Source organism: Fringilla coelebs (genome assembly GCF_963513975.1).
Source record: "Fringilla coelebs genome assembly, chromosome: 3".
NCBI lineage: Eukaryota > Metazoa > Chordata > Aves > Passeriformes > Fringillidae > Fringilla > Fringilla coelebs.
Window position 1 is genome coordinate 42,337,978 of NC_140030.1, and position 22,141 is coordinate 42,360,118.

The following is a 22,141-nucleotide window of genomic DNA, read 5'->3' on the forward strand; positions in this document are numbered from 1 at the left end:
TTATAGAATTAGACAGAAAACCATGTTGTTCTGCATCTGGCATAATGTCCATTTGATTCCTTCTGACGAGTCTTAACAGTTCTGCTTCCAAATTTGCATCTAATTAATCAGCTGGTGCTGGTGTTGAATTTCTGATTGCTTCTTTGTGGGATATTTTTGCTAAAGTCTCATAGCAATTTTTACTTTCCTTCATTGGTACAAGGACTACGGTTTTAGAAATTAAACTGATTTAAAAACCAGTTTGCATTTCTGAGTCAGATTTATGTGTTGTACTTATTTAAAAAGCTGTTGTCTAGACTTCAACTACTGCCAAGTCTTGCTTCTAGAATATTAAACTTTTCATGACGCTTACTCAGCATGTCATTCCAACTTTTTGGTGTTTCACTGCCTCCTTGTCAAATATCAGCTTGCCTTAAAAGCACTTTAATGCCTTGAAGATAATGAACAATTTGGCAGCAAAAATATTTTCTGACTGATTTGGAGCCCCTGCATAAACTGCTTGGAGCCTGAGATCATTGAAACCTCTTATGCTGGCTTTTTTGAAATTAGGATTTATTTCTGTTTGAATCCTGAAATCTCTCCTTGGGAGAGCCATTTAAATGTGAGTGTGTATTTTTCTCTTTAACAGTAGCTTATGGGCTATAATGGTAGAATATTTTTGCATTTTTATGTTTAGTTTTATTGTAAAGAGCCTCGAGATGCCTTTGCATGCAAGGCACTATATAAGCTCATTTTGTATTGCATTGTATTGTATTGTGACAAGTGCAATAATCTCCAGGTTTCCTATCCATTAAAGAACTAATTTCACAGCTCACTAATTACGTGAATGAGAAGGGGAAATAGGTCCTTTTTCTCTAAGGTATGCTGAGCAGATGGCGTAGCACTCATTTCCACCAGCTGAATCTAAGGTTCTCTTGTGCTTTTGGTTCCAAAGCTTACCAGGCCCCTGTTTATCAAGGAGAGTAGGAGAGAGATATCACTTTCATGTACAGCATGATAGTGTGTACTGAGAGGCTGTCTTTGTCCTTTGCTAATACAACATTTTTTGGCAAACACTATGTCTAGGTCTATTTATTTAGGATGGGACATGAAAACTATTAAAATTAATGTGCATTTTGATGTAATTCTAATCTACCTCAGATTTATTGAAGATACTGATTAGTTCTGCTGTAGGGATTTGAACTGATGCACATTAAAAATTATTAATGATTCAATTGAGTACTGTTGGGATGGAATCTTGTCTGTAATTTCAAAACAAAAAAAAAATTACTTCCTGAGCCAGTACTTTGCTTTATAGCTAAGGTTTTCTCAACTTATTTCCTTTTTTCTTTTGCATCACTCATGAAAATAACCAGCTTGAATCAAACATGCACACAGTGATTTATATAGCTCCCTAACGTACTGCCTTTTAAAGTAACTTGAGTATCAGATGCCAGTGTACTCGCAGGATCCTGAAAAGTATCTATTTGAGCCCTTTTTGCAGCATTAAAAAGAGAAAAGCTAAGACTGCCTGAAGATCCTGACATAACTCATGTATGACATGGCAACAAGCCTACATTTTACGGCGCTGCACAAGCAACAGGACCATTTTATTTTCCCTTCAGCAGAAGGAGCAGCGCTAATTTGTTGTTTCCTTCTCTCTGCGCTGGCCCGTCTCGCGCGTTGGCCGAGCGCTGACGGTTCTGGTGCCGCTGTCGTTTCAGACGGACGCGGCGCTGATGTACGACGCGGTCCACGTGGTGTCGGTGGCGGTCCAGCAGTTCCCGCAGATGACCGTCAGCTCGCTGCAGTGCAACCGCCACAAGCCATGGCGCTTTGGGACACGCTTCATGAGCCTCATCAAGGAGGTAAGTCACTCATAGAGGGTCCTGCTCCCCTGCTTTCTTTCCTCCCAATTCCCATTTTCTTTTGCTTTCACTCCATTTGGTTATTTTTTCAGTAGATGGTTGTCTCTCATCTTATTATGCATAAGGAGTTTAACAAGCAAGACAGCATTTTTATTTGGAAGAGGGTTTTCCTGAAGTATTACTTGGAACTAAAATATTTGGAAAGGTGAAATAACTGCATTCTAAATAAAACTTATATTTGTAGATAGTTGGGTCTGTGTGGAGCATTTGTGGCATAAAAACCCAAACACCTGAAATTCTAAGCCATAGACTGGTTATGAGAAATCCAGCAACTAAATACTGGCATAAGTTTAAAGGGGCTAGGAATTAATTTTACTTCCTGGTTAAAACTAATTTTTTTTCTTAATTTTCTATAGTGAATTACTATATGTCTCCTTGATTACCCAAGATGCTGTTTCAATACTGACAGATAGGGACAGTAAAGCTATAAGATTTAAGGTGAACACTGCAGACTATTCAAATTTCCCATACTGTAGCTCCTCATACAGTGTTTCTCAATCTAGATATAAAAAATAGTATGATGAGGAGAATCATTTGCAGTGGAATGTATTTTTTTTTCCAATATGGGTTCCTTCTAGGAACCAATAATAATTTTATTTCCCACATTTTCTCTCCTACTTTGTATAGTTTCAGAATTAGGGTAGACTTTAAGTTATAAAAAAAAAAAAAAATGAGGCTATTGCACTATATTAAAAGTGAGGAATAAGCTTAGGAAGGCTGGCTCACTGACCTCAATTTTTGCTCTCTCAGTGTGGTTTCAGGGGAATCAGCATCTTCCAAAAGTAAGCTTTTATTTGAATGAAATTTCCTGAGAAAAAAGATGAAGTCCAGCATTAATGAAACAGATTGAAGCTTGGGGACTGGGGAGGGGGAGGTATGTAGGGAAGCAGAAGGGGAAATGCATGCATGAATGACGGAGGAATGAAAAAAACCCCAACTTTTTATCTTGTTCACTAGAAGAGTCTATTGCCTGATATGGAAAGTTTAAAAAATTGTCTATGAAGACTGAAAGTTTGATTTCATTAGTAAAAACTAAATACAAAATATTTAAAACAAAAAATCAGCCGCAAGGTAAATTATTTACATAAAATGAATAATTAATGATCCCATTTTGACAGGATTAGTTTGCTCTTTCTGAGAAAAAAAATAAAGGAAGAGGTATTTATTTCTAGAAATTGTTTTTTCTTTCTTCACAGGCCCACTGGGAAGGTCTCACAGGCAGGATAACTTTCAACAAAACAAATGGCTTAAGGACAGATTTTGATTTGGATGTCATCAGCCTCAAGGAAGAGGGTCTTGAAAAGGTGTGTAAGACATTTGCCTGTAAGGAAGTGGGAAACAAAACAAAACAAAACTTACCCCCTAAAAACATTTACAATAGTATTTCTTGTTTTATGTAAAACAGTATACCTGCTCTCAACTCAGTATCTCTATAAGTGGTACTAAAAAGTTAAGAATTGGTATCCTCAGTGGTTTAGCTCTCTTCTGACATTAATGTTTCTGCTACAGAAGTGGAGTGACAGAAAAAATAATTGGGAAATGCTCTTTCCATATAGCTTAGTGTTGTCTGAATTTGAACTTAGGAGCTCAGGAAGCATGTACAGATATTTGGCCTGCTTATATGACACCATCGTGATCCAAAATCAGATCATCTTCCCTCCAGCCACCTTACCATGAAGAGACAATTGCAGGAAGCTACAGTGTCTCACATTGTTGTGACCAGCAGACAAAGGTTTTGCAACTGGCATCTGTCTTGATGTTTGCATTTAGATCTGATGTTCAGTGTTCTGTAAGAGCTATGTTTTCCTTCATCTTCAGATCAAGTTCTATCAGCTATTGCCCCAAGCTGGTAATTGTGGGCACAAATAAAAACAGAAATTAAGGGAAGGGACCATACTGCAATATAGAAATAATTTCCAATATATGTCCAGATGGGGCTTGTCTGGGCTTGTCCAGCCTTTGCTGCTTGGCCGAAAGGCGGCAACTGCGGTGTTCCCCTCAGAGACACCTCTGGCTCTTGGAAGCCTCAGCTGGCCCTAGGGACATGGCCAGACAGGCAGAGCTCTGATTTACCTCTGTGCAGATGCTTTAAGGCCAATGGTGAAGGAAAGGAGGGGATTCTGCTAGAGAGTTCGATCCAGAGTTTATTCCCATGGCAGGCTTCTGAACCTGGTAACAGCTACGAACAGAATCCCCAACCACATGGCTGCTAGCACTTTTAAGCCTAAGGAGAGAGGGAGGGAAGGAGCAGGGATCCCACCAACCAGGTGCAGGGTGGGCAGGTCTCAGGTGCAAGGGACACCTGGGTGGGCCAATGGCCCCCAGGGATGCAGGGCATCCTTTGAACTCTGCCAATCACTCGATGCCCCTCTGGAATGCCAGGATTGACAGACAGCACCAGCAGGGGTCAGGGGTGGGGAGAAGGAAGGTGATGGGCACCTGGGAAAGGGCAGGGCCACCTGAGACCAACTATGACATCACACTGCTACACTGCAGATTAGCATTTTCTTTCTTCTGTAAATCGCTGAATGGAGAAGATAGAATAAACAACATATTTTCCCAAAATTTTGTCCCAAGACTAGCTTTGGAATAATATTAATTTTCTCTTACTGGGAAGATTTGTAAAGGGTCAGAAACCATGAGCTTGTCTTGAAACTCTTACATAGGTAATAACATTTTTGTTGTCCAGAGGAAAACCTGTGATTCAAGAACTAAATTATATTTTAAAATGTTCAGCAATACACTTACAGTAGATTTCTCCTATGAAGTGTCCCATGAAGTGAGCTCAGGCAACTTACCCAGGGAAAAGAATGACTAGACTTGAAAAGCAAATCAGTATTGTGTACAAGCAGAATAGGTACAGTGCAAGCTGTCTTTTTTACTGGAAGCAGAAATGGAAGAATTAATGTCATGGTAATAGCTAAATAAGTCAGCAGTGGCTGAAGAGTTTGCATGTAAGTGACAAGTGTTGAAAATGAGGAAAGGAAGTCTTTGTAATTTAGGATGGCTTTAAGAACATTAGGTGACATTTGGGAACCGCAAAACAACATGAGATTTCTGGAAAATAAAATCTCAGTTGACAATGCACTCAGTTGACAATACAATATACATCAGTGAAAATATAGAGATAAAGCAAAAAGGTCTACAGAGAAATATGGAAGACAATAAAATTCAACAGGAAATACAGTAGTACTCTAAAATACATAATAGAAAAAAGGAACTTGGGAAAGAGTTATATTGAAAGTTAAATAAGAGACAAAAACAGAAGTACTTTTTGAAAATAACGATATATTAAAAAGCCCAGTATGTGCTTGAGCTGCATAGAAAGATTTTCATAGAAAAGGAAGATACTTTTGCTTCCTTCATGTCTTATTTTGGTCATGTGATAAGTGGAAGAGATGATTTTTTCACCAAGAAGTATTGGCAATCTTTGGAACGAGCAGAAAGAATCAGTTACTCTATATGAGCAAAATCAGAGCAGTTTTTCTGGAGTGCAAGGAGATGAGATTAGGGAAAGGAAAATTCAAGTGTATGCACATTCGATTGAATTGCTTACTAAACATATGAAACATATGGTGTATTTTACTGAGAAAGATTAATCAATGCCCACAGAGAAATGTTTCTCTTTGAACAGAACTTCATTATTCTGAAAGAATGCAAACCTATTCTTCTCGAATCCAGAGTGAATAATTAAATTTTGGAGCAGGACACTTCCTAGTTGAAGAAGTACATTTTAGCCAGTTCTTTTATTTAAAAGAGCTGTCTCAAAGTTTAGAGGATTTTTTCCTCCAAGACTTAATTCTGTTAAAGTGGTGATGAGTCACCCTTCTCTCAGTCCCCGGCCTCCTTCCACATGTCCACTCCATCTTTCTGTCTCCTTCTTTCTGCTACTTCTTCTCTCCCTCTCTCTCTTCCTATCCCTCTCCCTCTCCCCCCTCTCCCAGATCCTCCTTGCCTGTTTCCTTTTCCATCTAATCCCTCTCCCTTGTACCTATTAACCTCTTTCCATGCCCTTTCTGTCTATTCACTTTTTCCTTCAGGAGCCTTTTTGCATCTTTGTCCTTATCTGGTATGTTTTCAGTGTTCTTCCCAAACCATCTTGTCAGACATCTCTGTCTATGTGGTAAGAGTTGCTGAACAGGTTTTGTTTTCCTTTTCTTCTGTACATCCTCCCACTTGTGGGATCAGAAAAGGTGGGGAGATGCATATTATGGTGCACAGAATTCTTATGCCATGTTTCCAGACTGTAAACTGTTATTATCTCTTCTAACCTCTTTCCAAATAGGGGGGAAATATTTCTCTTGTCAAGGACAATAGTTTAGCTCACCAATTTCAGATGTAATCCCTGAAGAGAAAAATATTGATGGATAGGAAAAAAAAAGATTTATTGTGAAGAATTGCTAGAAGACATTTTTTTTTAGCTTAGATTTTGTACAAAAATGTCCTAGATAAATTGCCTGTTAGTATAACCAGTATAACTGGGAAACTACCTAAATCATGTGTTATAAGTTCAATGACTGCTGAAGTCAGGGAAAACAGAACAATTCCTCACTGATTTTAAAAAAAATGCTATGTGTGATCTCAGCTTTTACATAAAATACTTGTTCCTGAAACTCTTGAATGAGAGGTGATAATCAGGCATCAGTCAATAAGAAGTATGTGTTTCCAAATAAAATTTCATGTCTGCCAAAAATGATAGCTCCTTGTAAGATGAACATGACAAAATTAAGAGATTATTGGAGCGCTGTTAATATAATAAACCACAAAATTTTATTACAGTTACTTTGGACAGACTGAAACTGTTCATGATTAAGCACAGTGAAAATCCAAAACTGTGACACTCCAGCGTAATAAATTATAATTTAAATTGCAGTCAATCAGTCTTTACACTGAGGCTGCATTGTGAGGAAAAATTATTTTATACTTGAAGGAGATAACAAATACCTGAATTTAATATTGCTTTTGATATGAAAATTTGTCACTGAAGAAGCTGAATAAGAGATGTTACAACTGGCTTGAAGCCTTGCTCAGAAACCTTCACAGGGTGGTGAAGGGAGAAAAAAAGCGAGGGAAAATAAAAAGAAAGACATAGTAAATCTGCGGGATCCAGAAGTATTAAAGTATTGTTATTTATGTTATATTTGGCAAAGAAGACATGAATATTAATATTAATGAAGAAAGGAAAATAAATTAAGCAATTTGCAAATGGGAAATACAGAAATATGAAGATACATTATTATTCCTAATGGAGTAAAATTATTTTCTTGATGTAATCACCACTACTGCTAATTACTCCACAAAAGTAAATAAAGAAGGTATAGATAAATTTGAAAAATCTTTGAGAGTTGAGCACAGTTTTGACTGCTTAGTCAGTGGGTAGCACTGCAGAAAGGCAATGATCCTTCCTAATACAATGCTTGTGGCACTTCACTGTGAGTCATATTCACAGTTTTGATTGACTCAGAGCAAAAAGAATGTTATTTTTCTCAGGAGAACTTTGAAGAAAAATCAAAAAGAATAATACTTGAAAGTATACTTATCTATTCATGAAGATAAATCGCTTTTGAAACATAGCGAAGTAAGAAAGCTACTGAATTTTTGGGACTAGCATCTCATGAGACTGAATCTCTGTAAAGCGCTCTAGAGCGCATGTAAACTCAGCACAATTTATGTTCCGTGAGTGTACAGTGCTTCTTTTTTGGGGGGATGGTGAAATATTTTGATGGTTTGGCAAGGACAAAGTTAATTTCCTTCATATAAGCTTTTATGGTGCTGTGATTTGGATTTGAGCTGAAAACAGCATTGATAACACAGGAGTGTTTGAGCAATTGCTAAACAGTTCTTACACAGAGTCAAGGCCTCCATAGCCTGCAGAGCTACAAGGTGATGCTGGGTGGGCAAGTCCAGCTGGGTGGGAATATCTGGTTTTGAGGGACTGCAGTAACCTGGAATAGTTACCTGGATAGATACCTGGAAGTTAAATACGTGAAAGTTTGGATGCAAGTTTTTAACGCTTCACATGAATTTGGGAAATTGCACTCCATGTTCTTGAGGACCACTGCAATTACCATGTTACAGAATACTCTATGATAGTCATTGATGAAAGTAGCTCTTGGAATTGTTTCAACTTAAATAAGCTGATTCTTGCCTAAGCTAATTCTTTCTATCATTTTTCTTTGTCTCACTGTGGAGCACATGTTCATGGGTACACCTGGTTTGGATCCTGTACTTTGGATAATAAGTGTTAAAATATTCAGATTGGCATGATCTGTTCAGAATAGTTAAGCCATTTATGGGAATTGGAAAGAATAATAGGAGATTGAGGGCATGACAATACAGTCAATATTTACAATACATTTACTGTGTGAACGTTCTCTCTGAAGTGTATATATGAGTACCTGTTTCACTTTTTAGGAAAATTTGTAAGTTTGTTTAAAACAAATGTGATGCAATAAGTTGAATTGTAGCTTGTTTGAATTTTGGTTATAGACTACCTTAATGCACTTTTTCTTCATTTTTGGCTTTTAAACTTTTCTAGTAAAAACACATTGGCAATTTTATTCATTTCAGAAAGCTACTTAAAAATTAAAACAATGTGCTGAAACAAATAGAAAATAACTTGCTGCATTGTTTTTGCACAAATTTTCTGTAAGGAGCAGCTTTGAAAATACATTTGTGTGATTTGGGAGCTAAACACATTGTAACATATAAGAATCTGTGGTACAAATTGTGGGGTTTGAGCTCATCAGCAAAGATAATCCAAAGAAAGTCTAATTTTGAACCTCAAACTTTTGGTCCATTTCTTAGATTTTTGATGAACAAAAGCAGCAGCAAAAGCAAAATGAATCTAATTTAGAAAAATAATAAAACAATTTATCAAGACAGAAGTTTCTTTTTAAAGTAATGCTGTTGATAATTCTTATAGGTCTGCAGTGGGTTATGTCTGTAGTTAGAAAAAATCCAAATTCTAACAGCTGATATTCTTTTGCTTGTGATTGTGACTATGTCAAAAAGTAGGAGAGGATGTCGTTTAGTTAACAACGTCTTACCTTTTGCCAATATAAATTTGAATTACTAACACGAATTTGAACAAAGCAAATGATTTAATGAATTTAGGATTTGAAAATGATCATATAAGATGTTGGTGTTTCCTCAGAAATTTTTGTGCTACTTGTGTACCTGAAGTTATATCTCATAGAGGAGATTAATTCAGCTTCAGTTATGTAGCATCAGGCTCAAGTTCTCATCTTTGTCATTCCTCGTTATTCTACTCTAGTTTCATCTTTGAAGTAAAGCACACACTCTGGTTGCCATAATTAGCAGAACGCTGCAATTAAATGTTAGCAACCCTTTTAAAATCTCTTGATTGTGGCCAAGCTGCAAGGCTGAACATTTTGTGTTTTCTGAAAGCCTTTCAATTCACTAAATCAGATTGTATTAAAACAGTAAATGAAGGAGAGATTTTTTGGTAGCAAGGCTTGATTTCAATACTTTGAAATGATGTGTTAGATATTATTTTCCAATTGTATTTCTGAGACACGCATATTCTTTCTTCCCTTCATGATTCTTTGATCACTTTATGAGGTACTGAATGGCCAAGTTCCAAAGAGTGACTTCTTGGAACTGAGTGTTAAGCAAGGAAGACAGAAAAAATATTGATTCCTGTGGGACAGAAAATTGTAGAAAAAGAGACCAAATTTGTCTTTTCTTTATTACAGCATCCAGTGATTCATGCTGTGCTGTAGTCTCAGTTTTAGAAATGGAACACTTTTTAAACACACCACATTGCATCCTAAACTTACTTTACAGCCCTGTGGCAACAAATCACTTAAAAGTACAGAAACAGTCTTTCCAGACTCAGTTGAAAAGATAATTTTAAAAATTGCATGTTTTTATATACATACATACATACATACATACATACATACATACATACATACATACATATGTACGTACATACATACATACATACATTTGCAATGAATCCTTATAGAAATGTTTAATTTTTGTCTAGGTTTAGTTTTAAAATATCTTTACCTTGTGTTATAGATATTACTTAGTTTTTGAAATGATGTTGAAAATCTTGTCTAAAATCAAAATAAGGCATATTCATGGGGATTTTGCTAGACAATGGAGTAATACAAACAATCTGATTTCTAAAATGGGTAGTTATATTTACCATTATAATTGTATAGGAATGAAAATGCAGATAAGTTACAGATAAGCCTCATTACTTACTACTTAGTATGTAAATCTGTCCTTGACCTGAACATTAAAGCACAACCTTGTATGTTCTTACTTAGATCAAAAACCTATAGATTTTATTTTGAAGTATAAAATGTCAAAATACTCATGTGTTTTATCTGTAAATAAATTAAGTTATTGCCTGTTCCTGTCTTCTCCATTACTTTTTCCCAAAAACATATTTTTTCCTGCTGTTCTCTCTGATCACAGAAAAGGGTAAATCCTTTTGAAGAGACAATGCTCTCTTCTCTGTAAATTAATTTCTCCCTGTTATCTTCAGATGTGTTTTATCTTGAGAAATGGAAAATTAAGCATTAAGAGTAGCTTTAGATATTCTTTATATCATTTTTACACCTGATGTCACACTTCACAAAACATAATTTAAGGTATTGCTAAGCATATTTTAAATAAGCAGACTTTAAATGTAATGACAGGAAAATGAAACAAAATTTAATAATAATTCTTAGCAATCATTTTTTTTCCCCTGGTAGCAATCTGTTTTTTCTTAAAGTGTTCTTTTTTAGATGCTGAAATGTAACAAATGGGCAATTTACCCAGTAATTTACTGTTTTATAGGTTGGAACTTGGGATCCACTGAGTGGCCTTAACATGACAGAGAATCAGAAAGGAAAACCAGCAAACATCACAGATTCCCTGTCCAATCGCTCTTTAATCGTCACCACCATCTTGGTAAGCCATTGCATTTGCTTTCCCTGAAATACAGTTATGCAGAAAAACTGATAGAATGTGACACACCAATTGCAATAGCAGTGAACAGTCTGCAGTGTGCCTTACCATTACTTAGAATTTACTTGGAATTGCTTGGAATTTATGGTGTCATGAGTGGACACCAGTTGATAAGCTAATCATGGATGTTTACTCTTACCTTCACTGTGAGCAGGTTATCCCAATTTAAGAGTTATGTTAATTGTTTAGTAATTTAACTTTTCTTACTATTGACTGAAATGTTTTCTTCTTTACAAAGCTGCTTTTTTCAGTGCCATATGGGATTACAGAAGATAATTGGTTTAAAAATGTGTTTTGTCTATTAGCCTGATGATTTTGGCCAGCAAAAATTTATTGCTTTTGTTTGCTATTCTAACACCTCAAAGGAAAGTACAAGTATTTAGCATTTATTTGGAATTGCTATTGCTCAGTTATTGAGATGAAAATTTTAGTCATACAGATATTTAATTGATTTGTGCTTTGAACTAGACCAGAAGCAACAAATTGAGTAACTTCTGTATTATTTTCACTGTTGACAAATTCACAGCAGTGAATGAGGTATTTTTTACTTACAAGTAAACACATTTATTTATGTAAAAATAAGTGTTCATTTATTTCCTCAAAGTAAGTTTGAAATAGTAATTTTCATTTCAATGTAAATTTAAAACTTTCCAGATGCTTGTATGGTAGGTTTTTCTGCTGCCACCATTATCATGAATTTGCAGATATTAAAAAAGAATCTGCTTCCTGGTGGTTGTATGCTTTATTAAGAAGCTTTTACCTACTAACATATATTATGACATTTCAAACTAGAGTGAATTTTTACAGGTGTGTAGACACAAATACCAGTGTGCTTTTAACCTTTTATATAATATAAATCATATAATCCCATCTAGTGGGTAACTTTTTCACTTCTTATAAGGTCTGTTTACAAGTGATAGAAAATCTTCTGAAATCCTTCGCTTCATTTATTTCACTAATTGAAAGAGACACACCAGATATATAAAATGGAACATGACTGACTCACTTTCAGATGTAATTTCTTGTTATGCTAAGACAAGCACAGATTTACCACAACATCCTCTTGTACCATTAATTATAGTAATGGTCCGCTATAGTTATAATTTAGTTTATAAATATATAATCCCTTGTTTCTTTTTTTTTTAATGAAATGTAAATGAATGTCATATATGCTGTAATAATAAAAGCATATCTTCTAGGGTATTAATCTGTCAATTTTCTTCCCACTGATTTTCACATGTTTCCTACATGTAAAAACTACTGCATTATCAAGTAAATTTTATTAATAATTCCAATTGACCTTCCATGTTCTCTATACTGCTATTGCTTTGTACCAGATACCCTGCCTAGGATATTTCTTGACACTATTTACGGACATGTAACTTTAATTCATGTGAACCTAATGGCTGCTAGAATTCCTGCTTTACAGAATGAAGTCCTTTCTCTGCCCCTGCTCCCTTTGTTACTCAGTAATGAACCAGCCTTTGTATCTGAACTCTTCAATAGCCATCATTGTGTGCTTGATTCCAGATTGTGATAACAGCAGTGTGACAAGGATCAATCCCTGTGAGATTGCATAAAAAACACTCAATCATTTAGGGCGTTTCAAGTTTGTTTGTGTTTTAACATCTGCCTGTTTATGGGGTTTGAGTTAATATTCTCCAAGTATCATATTGCTCTTATACAGTGATACTGGCATGATTTTGGTTGAAATAATTAGCTCAAGAAATGGTAAATAGCACAAATATAAATAGTGGTGCTGCCAATGAGCATTGATTTTGACCTGGTAAAGCTCGCAAAAGAAGACTCCTGAGATTTAAGAGAAAAGCTGCTTTCTGTAATCAAGGATACCCTTTCTCTTAAGACTTACCTTTTGATTAGTGGTCTTTTAAAAATATCCATCCTCTTTGCAGGTATCTAAATAATGCATGAAAAAAAGGACTTTAAATTGGTGTCACAAGTTGCTCACTTGTAGTTGCCTTTTTTACTTCAGTTATTGTTAGTAAAAGTTTTGGTAACTGAAGTTACTCTTTTCAGCTATGAAGAATGGTACTCAGAAGAAATGGTACAAATTGGAAGAGCTGTACTTGGAACAGTAAAAAGAACCCAAACCATTTTTGGTGCAGAAACACATGTACTAGCTTTATTTGCTAGTTTTATCTTTTTTATGCTTAAAGAATACATTTCCCTTGAACAGAAAGCATATTACTGAATATTCATTTTTATAGCAATGCAAGGGAACAATATAGAATGCTAAAGCTCCTAGAAATATACCAACATCATCAGCTTTTCTGTCCTTTTTGAGTCTGCAAAGTCTTGCTTAAATGAAAAAAGGAAAGGCAATTCTATAATTTAAGCTGTTCATATGGTTTTCCTATGATGTTTTTTTCACTTTGATAATTCCCTACAATAGGTTATAGTAGACTGCCAGCTGGGGAGCCTTAATAATTTTTCTCTGTAGTTTGCCTTAATGCTCACTTTTCATATAAATATCCCAGTCTTTCTTTTATTTTTGATTTGGAGCAATATGTTTTCCTCCTATATTTTGCAGTCATTCAGATCTTTGCAGCTGTAAGTATACCCTGCATTTCTACTGGTGGCTGAGTCTCTAGAAGAAGAAAAATGTATTGATGGGAAAAATAATAAAATATAAACTGTGATTCATAAATTCATCTACTTCAAGGAAGGACAGAACTATGTGCACCTTTTTGCCTTGAGCTCTTCATAATGTACAGGTAGCTAGCTGAAAGATTATTCCTTGGTTTTTCAACAATTCAATGATCTATTCTGGAACAGGGATTCTCAGGACTTCAGCCTTTCTCAGAAATTTACCTATGTGTAATTCTTGTGAAGAAACCTGTCTGATTTCCAAGTTCTGAGCCCACAGCAGCCCCAAGCACCAACTGAACATGTCCACTGGAGAGATAGTCAGGTCTTTTTAGGGAAGGGGGAAACTTTTGAAAAATAATAAGTGTGCTGGTTTTCTATCATTTATAATCATAGCTTTGTTTATATCAATCCTTTTGATATGATTGCTTTGTTTTATTTTAAAACCATCTGCATTGAAACTTCAGAGTTTCTTTCTCATTTAAAAAGTCTACTTTTTGAATATTCTGCATTTAGAAAAACAAACCAAACAAAAAACCAAGAGAAAACAAATTTTCAACTTCAGTAATAAGGATTTATTATTATTTGATTCTCCTAATTGACTCCTACCAGAACTCTGAAACATTTCTTCTCTTTAGACTTTAGATGTAAATATCTAAATATTTTTGTTGTATATCTTCTACTTCAAATTTGAGAGAGTTTTACCTTTGGAATTCAATTTCCATGTTTATAAAGGTATGTATATGGTACTTAGGGTATTTTTTAATGCTTATTTCATACCAGCCTATACATATTATCATGCTGGTTCATTTGCCCTGTTCTGCTAAAATAAATGCTTGTTTCCTTTCCTGTGTAGCTTTTATGTACTTTTCTGTATCTGCTTACATCAAAGCTCAGAAAAGCTCACAGTTGTCAAGTTTAATTTTTCCAAGGAATGTGTGAAAGTTATGAAAGGTGTGTGATGTTCTCAAATTTAGTAGTTTTTGTTCCTTCGCATTTGAAAAGTGAAATTACCTTTTTTATTGTACTTCCCTTAAAAAAATTGATTTGAAATAGGAATAGATTTAGAAGGAACTAAAAGGAATACTTATAATAAATTTTTAAGCAATTTTACTTAGTTCAAAGTATAGTATTCCCACATTGTATTTTATTGATATATACTGCTTTATCAAATGGCTAGCGCATAATTTCTCTACCTTTTCTCTTGGATACCCAAGCATGAATTTTCTATGGCCAAATTTTAAATTAATATATATTAAAAGAAAATTAAAATTAAAATAATAAATTTACCTGCTATCTTTATAAAGGTGGATCACCCATCAATTGTTTTGATTAATAGTAACTAGTTGCTTCACCTCTCCCACTAGAATTTTGACTGCCTACTGTGAAAACTTATTGTGTATTCCTTCTATCTGATATAAATGCTAAGAACACTTTCAACACTCAAGTATCTGACCTTCTAGTGAACAAAGCTAATAATTAAAATCTCTGTTCTAACAGTGGCAAATTTTCAAATGGTTCTCCTCTTTTTATCATTAGGCCTTCCACTTTCTTTTTGTTGATTTATTAAAATTTTTTTCCTTGTTTTGCTTCTCTCAATGCTGACAGTAATAAATTTTAGATTCTTTTAATAATATGTTATTCCGAGTTGAAATTATGAAGGAAAAAATTATAAGTTTGGTTAAAATTAAAAAAAATAAAAGAACTTGAAACTTAAAATTTGTTATAATTTCTAGTAATATCTTTGAAGTTGAAATACAATATAACTCACAGGAATAATTCAAGTAAATATTTATTGTTCAAATATGAAAAGAAAGAGAGAAAGTTGAAGAAAATTGTTTTTTAGAATGTGTGCTTTTAGTCAAGCACTACTGTGCATTTTAAAAACTAAAACCAGTCTGTAAAGTTACAACATCAATTACTTTTCAAAGATTTATCTTGTATTTGCAGATATGGTTTTTAATCTACCTGTGATTCCACTGCTCCTTGTAACCCTACCTTTATGTGCAGTATTTTAGCCTAAGTCTCCTTTTCAGTAAATTTTCTCAGAAAAATGATTCGTTGCATTTACAAGTTTATTTGCATTCTCACTTGTAGTGCTCATCTGATTTGGGATGGGCTCTTCGGCCTCTTCACTAAAGATATTTTAGTTTTATGAGACATTCAATGGTGACTTTGATCTTAAAATTTTGTAACAAGCTGATCTGTTAGTTTAGAGTAGCAATGTTTCCTGGAAACATTGTGTCTTCCTGAGATTAATTCTGGAGTCTACAGTCAGTGTTTAATCAGCGACTTTTTGTTTCCAAGCTGCTCATGCCATTCCAAACAATAATAAAAGCACTAACAGAAGGTGTTTCCCTGATTTCCTGGGGAGATGTGTATTGAAAGGCTTAATTTCAACTGAAGCTGTTTAGAAGATTTCAAGTGCTGGTTTTGTGATGCGGTCTAGTAATTTTTAAGGGTCATGTTTTCAGGAACTGAAGGAAAAAAAAGAAATTGTGAACAATGTTAAAGTAAGTATAAACCAGCTGCCAATCTACATATAACTCAGTTTAAAATCTCTGCCTACCTAATCAATGATAATGGTCCTAGTGAATGATTTTGGTGGAAGTGACAATCCACCAAGAAGCAATGGCGATTGTACATTTAATGAATAGAAACTTGAGAGTAGGTTTAGCAACCAGTTTTACGTTAGCCCATTCTACAAGTTTAAAGCTTGAGCAAATGAAGCATGTAAAACCCTTTGCATGCACTTGTTCAGAATACCTGAATGCCATGCTCAGTATTTAGAATGTGTATTACTCGAGGAAAAAGCAAACTAGAGAAAACATTGGGATTAATAAGAGCTACTACAGATGAAGCTGCCAACACCAACCCTGCTCAAGTTAAGTCAGAAATCGCTTTATATAGCAAGTAAAAGGTCTGAAGAGAAAAAACACAGATGCTTTGTATAGTAGAAGACTATAAGAAAAAGTAGCAGTAAGAAATTACTTAATGTAGGATTGGAAAGGCATTAAGAGAGTATTAATAACTTATTGATCAGTCTTCTCAGCAAAAGTTGAGACTCATTAAATAGTAGTACAGATGCCATGGTAGGCCTTATGCAAGTTGGCCAGAGTAAAGAATATAAATGATATGGATCTGGAACTAAGAATTCCAGAAAGGCTGCAAGATTTTTTTTATTTTTCTTTAACAAAATATAAAAACTCATCAGCAGAACAGATAAAATGTCTGAGGATTTCTGTAATGATCTGACAGAAAAATACGTAGGAATGTATCAATGAGCTGAATTGCTCAATGAAGAAAATTCTGCTGTGTTTATTAAGTAAAGGAGAACTAAAAGCATAAATTAACAAATATATGTCCTCCTTGATATTGCACATATTTAAATTCTGTCCCAGATAACTCAGGATTGCTTGGAATGGAAGACAGAGACAAAAAAGTTGTCAAGAATCTTTCCAGGCTTCCAGAGATGGGGGGATGTGTAAGACTGTAAATATCTGAACAACTCTGAGAGCAAATGTCTCAGATCTGCTCATATGAGCATTCCAAGCTACATTGGAATTCCTTCATGCCTACAGAACATGTCATGACACTGTGTAAGCGCTGCTCAACAGTAACGAAAATATTCCTGTGTTATAACCCCAATTTGAGCACAAATCCAAACCATGCTAGTTAATGTGAAAACTGCTGCTACCCCAGAAAAAAAAAGCACATTTTGTTTTGTCATAGCATAGCTTCTGGTTGGCCAGTGGTATGATTTCTTTAAGGAATTGTAAGTTCACCTGAAAAAAATTGTTTTTCTTACAGTTGTTTTCTTTGAGATTTTTAATATAAATGTCCCAAGTTTATTAGCAACTATTTTTGCACATAGTTTTTGCTCTGATACTATCTCTGTTTCTCAAGGATTATTCCGTGATCCTTGTCATTTAAACTGTTTTCAACTTTCACCTTTTCTGCTAGGTCTTTGTTCTTGTCAGTACTACATCTTGAAATGCTCTTCTGGAGTAATTTTTTACCTGTTTGAGAAATTTCTGCCAAAACATCCTAGTAGTTTGGCTGGACAATTTATTTCATGTTTGTTCCTTGCTAATCCTATAAAGATCTGTGATGTACGTGAAAACATGGCTGTAGCCTTACTTATTTCAAAAGGAGTATATAACAGCTCTTTTAAGAACAAGATTCTTCCCTGCATTTTCCTTTTCATTTTTTGGGTAAATTCTTACATACTAAAGTTCCAGTTACATGTGGATATAACATTTAAATCATGGGAAAACTCAAGGCAGAAGATTACATTAGGAGTGTTGATTTATTAAAGCAGTCAGGTGCCTGTGGAATGAGGTACCTTTAATCCCACTGAGTGGTGATGTGGAGATTTGGGAGTGTAAAAATTTTCTTACGTTGCCCTGAGGGGTTTATCTAAATGTTTACTGAGTCTTGTGTTTGGTGAAATAATTGAATAAACTATTATTTGTCTTACCTTGCTTGATTCTATTTCTTTTTAGTTATAAAAAATGAAAAGAATCTCTCCCAAAAGTGAGCAAAGACCGAGCTGCATATTTAACCTAACAAACACAGCTTGAATATTGGTTCCATATTGCAGTGGAAAACTACCAATTGTTTTTTGTATTTTTCCCTTTAGTTTTCTATTTGAGAAAGGCCACCCTATACAGAGGAACAGATTTAAAAATACTGTTTTACAAAATGTAAATTTTCTTTCTATAATTATGATTTTTCTGCCAATAATTTTAATTTACTTGCTGTTTGTACAACACAATGCAAAAACAAATTACATTGTAATTTGATTTAAACATTAGAAGATGAATGATTAATGAAATTTAATTCAAATTTCATCGAATATCTATCACAGAACTTACTTTTTGGGTAAACATTCTCAGATTTTGCTGCAGTCTTGTAAATGGCAGCCTATAACTTGAGGCAATAGAGAAGTATGTGCTTTCACTGACTTTTTCCTTCCCACATGGGTTTTTTATGCTTTGCTTGACAAAGCATTGAGAAAACAGTTTAAATACTTGTAGAAATAAAAGTTTAAAATCTAATACCTAAAATATTTAATCAGTGTTTAGAGTTTTAATGAAATTTTTTTTCAGTTGCCAAAGCACATTGTTTCTGCATTTTAAATGCTTACATCGTCCATCCAAACAATACATTCTATATTACTGTATAATGCAAATAGTTAAGGAGTACACTTAAATTTAGTGTGTATATGCATTCCTTAAAGATATATCTACAGTGCTGAGAGTGTTATTTTTTCCAAAAAAAAGACAAAGTGAATCTTTGAAAATATATGAAGACTTCAGACACACACAGCCAAAGCAAAAAGGATTCTGGTTTTCATATTAATTTGTTGTATGGGAAATGATGTCATGAGTGTATGCATATGTAAGCACATGAGTGTCTACTGCTTAAGGCTAAAATGAGAAGAAAGGTGTGGGGGCACTCATTATCCATTCTGTCTTGATTCTTACAGGAAGAGCCATATGTTATGTTCAAGAAGTCTGACAAACCCTTGTACGGAAATGATCGTTTTGAAGGTTATTGCATTGACCTCCTCAGGGAGCTGTCCACTATCCTTGGATTTTCCTATGAGATTAGACTGGTGGAAGATGGAAAATATGGAGCCCAAGAAGATGCCAGCGGACAGTGGAATGGAATGGTTCGTGAACTAATTGATCATGTAAGTCAACTTTTACAAACTTTCAAATATGCATTTGGATTTTAAACCTTTCTATAAAAATTCTAAAACTTTTATGATAATTCCATTTGAATACTACTGTTTACAAAATGCACGTTTTGAGAATTGGTGCAAGTAGATTGGTACCCGTTATTTCTTTTGTGTAGAATTTGTAAAATAAAGCATCTCTGTTTTTCCCATAGGCAGTGTTCATTTTGGTTGAGTTTTCTGTAGCATATGTCTAAGTCAAAATATGAAATAAATAGTACTCAGAATTTATTTCTGAGAACATATGAAAGAGGTTTTATAACAAAATTTTGGTTTATAACAAAATTCGCTAAAGCAATACAAGTCAGGTCTCCTTTTCTGATAGTGGATCTGAGATTTTGTCTTAGAGAAATTTCTCTGTGTGTAGTGTACACACATATATCATTTGATAGTCATCTTTCTTGATGTTTTAACAATAAAGTGCAGGAAGTAAGACAAAAAATGTCAACATTTACTGTATGGAACAAAGCAATGTCACACCAGATACCATTACAATTGACTGTAAGTGATTAAGGGAGGTATTACTTTGGGTTCTTCAAAATGTGCTTTCTCAGTTGGTCATGCCAGTCAAATTCAGTCTCTTAAAAAAAAAAATCATAAATTTAAAAATTATATCATTGTTCCTTTCTGCACTTATTTGGGTGAATTGCTTGATGGCATTTTCTCTACAGACATGAGGTCAAAGATTGAGATGAAACATACTCTGCACATCACTGTCATTTAAAATAGATAGAAGACTGTAGTTAATTCAAGAGGAACCTCTTAACGATGGCAAAAACTGCATGAGTCACTTGAAAAAATATTTACTTATCTTGTTTCAATTTGCTTTAAGATTTCAGCAGATGGGCTGAAACATGTGCTAATCAAATTATTCGTATTTACTAGGAGGGTTGTGCTTCATGATTTTCTAGTAAACGATAATCTGGTATTGGTGTTGCAACAGATGTTGATTATGCCTGGCTTCACACATTTAAGAAGAATGCGTGGGAGTATTATAGTTATGTTATCTTTAAATGTGTATATTTATAATACCTAGTACACACACTTAGAAAGCAAACTTATTTAGCTGGCCTCTCTGTCCATCTATATAAATGTGCATTTTACACATGAATAAGTGCATAGGCCTGTTAAAATATTACATTTGATGCTTGTTAGGTAATACTCTCATCTGGAGCTAATTTTCCATGATTGAGGTAGATATTGTGGAAGTATTTATTAAGAAGCAAATATAAATCACAGTTTTATGAATATTTTATTATTCAGCCTTAAAGCATTCTTAAGAAGACTCTAGTATGGCCTCCTAAGCTTTACACTAGGATAAAATGCATTTGAACAAGTTGCAGAAGTGTTGCTTTTTCCATCTTTCCTCTTCATAACACAGAATGAAACAGATAGTCTTTTTCCCATAAATAATGTACAACTAAACACAGATTAAAATTTATTTTTGTTCTATTCAAATGATTTTTACTTAGGAGGCAGAAAAGTTTAGACTGTGTTAGTACACATGGAAAATGTTGTCCAACTTCCAAATCTGGACCATAATTTGTACTAGTCTCTCTCAATTTAAAAATTTTTGCTTTAAATTTTTCTCTGGTTTTATCAATTCTTACTTTATAATCGATTTGAATACATGCAATTTATTTGAATATATGCAATTTATTTATACATCTGTGCCCTTTATTTACGTGCATGTTATTAGTAAAATTAGGTGCATTTTACTAGCAAGCAACACTTCAGACTTTAAAAGTGAGGTGAAAGAATTTAGTGAACTCCAGACAGACAGTTACCAAATTGGGTGTTTCCATATGGTTAGTACTTCACATGCTCCATTAGCTTCCCAGCCCTTCTTTTCCCTTAGAGAATACTTTTAATTTGTCATAAAGGTTTTCTCTCCTGTAAAGTAATTTAATGAACTCACTTTGTTTATTTTTGAAAGGTTAAATGATTCTAAATTTTTCAACAAGAATTTCTAATTAAAATAGGCTACAGACTAAAGATGATTCTTAAAGTTGCCATAGCACTTAAATCTTTTCAGAAATGTTTTTAGAAATTATTTTTTTCTGTTTGTTTTGTTTTATCTGTCAGTTAACTTCAGAGAGAAAGGTCACTGTGCTATAGTATATGTGTTTGCAAGGGTAACATGTAAAATGTATAATCCAAGAATAAATGAAATGGATAATTTTAGTATATGTGTAGAAAGGAAAATGCACCATTTATATAGAGGATTAAAAGTACCAAATAAATCTAAGATTTAAATAAACTGTTTAAATCAGCCTTTACATAATTGCTAGGGCCCGAATATCTAAATAATATAAAGATAATGCTATCTGAGTTGAACTTAGCATATCATGTCAGTCTCAGGATTTAAACTTTATAGTATGAACAGAGACTGAAGTGTTTACATCAGGGTCTGTTTGTTTTCAATCTCCTTTCCCATAGTTTGCTCATGTTTCTTCTTTCCTTGACTGTTTTAAAGGAATTCAGTCCTGCATTCTTTTATCAGTCTCCAAGCAATAAGTAGTTTCTTTTTGAATTTGTGGTAAATGCTGCAGGGAAAATTATATAGTGATTCCTTCCCTTTGACAACTGACAATGAATTCTTGGGAAAAACACTCTGGTCTCTAGAGTTGCAAATGTAAGGCAAATATTAGCTAGGACAGGAAATACAGATGACATTTTGCTATGAATAAATTTTGAATTTAATTTCTCCACTTAAATGCTCGGATTTCTTTCTCACAATTTTTCATTGAGTATTTTACCCACTTCTCAAGTTAGTTCACCATATGATTGTTACATATTTAAGGGAGGAGCTATATTCCAGATATCTCCATTATTTATGGATGAATTTGTCATTAAAAAAGTGTTCTTTCTTGCTGCCTTTGGTTCAAAGACC

At 34.2% G+C, this 22,141-nt stretch overlaps 1 protein-coding gene across 1 annotated transcript in view; it reads left to right on the forward strand.

Annotated features, from left to right (window-relative positions):
* The window catches only part of GRIK2 (glutamate ionotropic receptor kainate type subunit 2), a gene marked incomplete at both ends in the record, with an annotated part of 340,423 nt that overhangs the window by 181,270 nt on the left and 137,012 nt on the right, over window positions 1-22,141 (forward strand). The window contains 4 exons of the mRNA XM_084201897.1: window positions 1,704-1,847; window positions 3,104-3,211; window positions 10,728-10,841; window positions 18,997-19,203. Of these exons, the coding sequence (XP_084058023.1) occupies window positions 1,704-1,847; window positions 3,104-3,211; window positions 10,728-10,841; window positions 18,997-19,203 (573 nt within the window). The remainder of the gene's footprint in view (window positions 1-1,703; window positions 1,848-3,103; window positions 3,212-10,727; window positions 10,842-18,996; window positions 19,204-22,141) is intronic.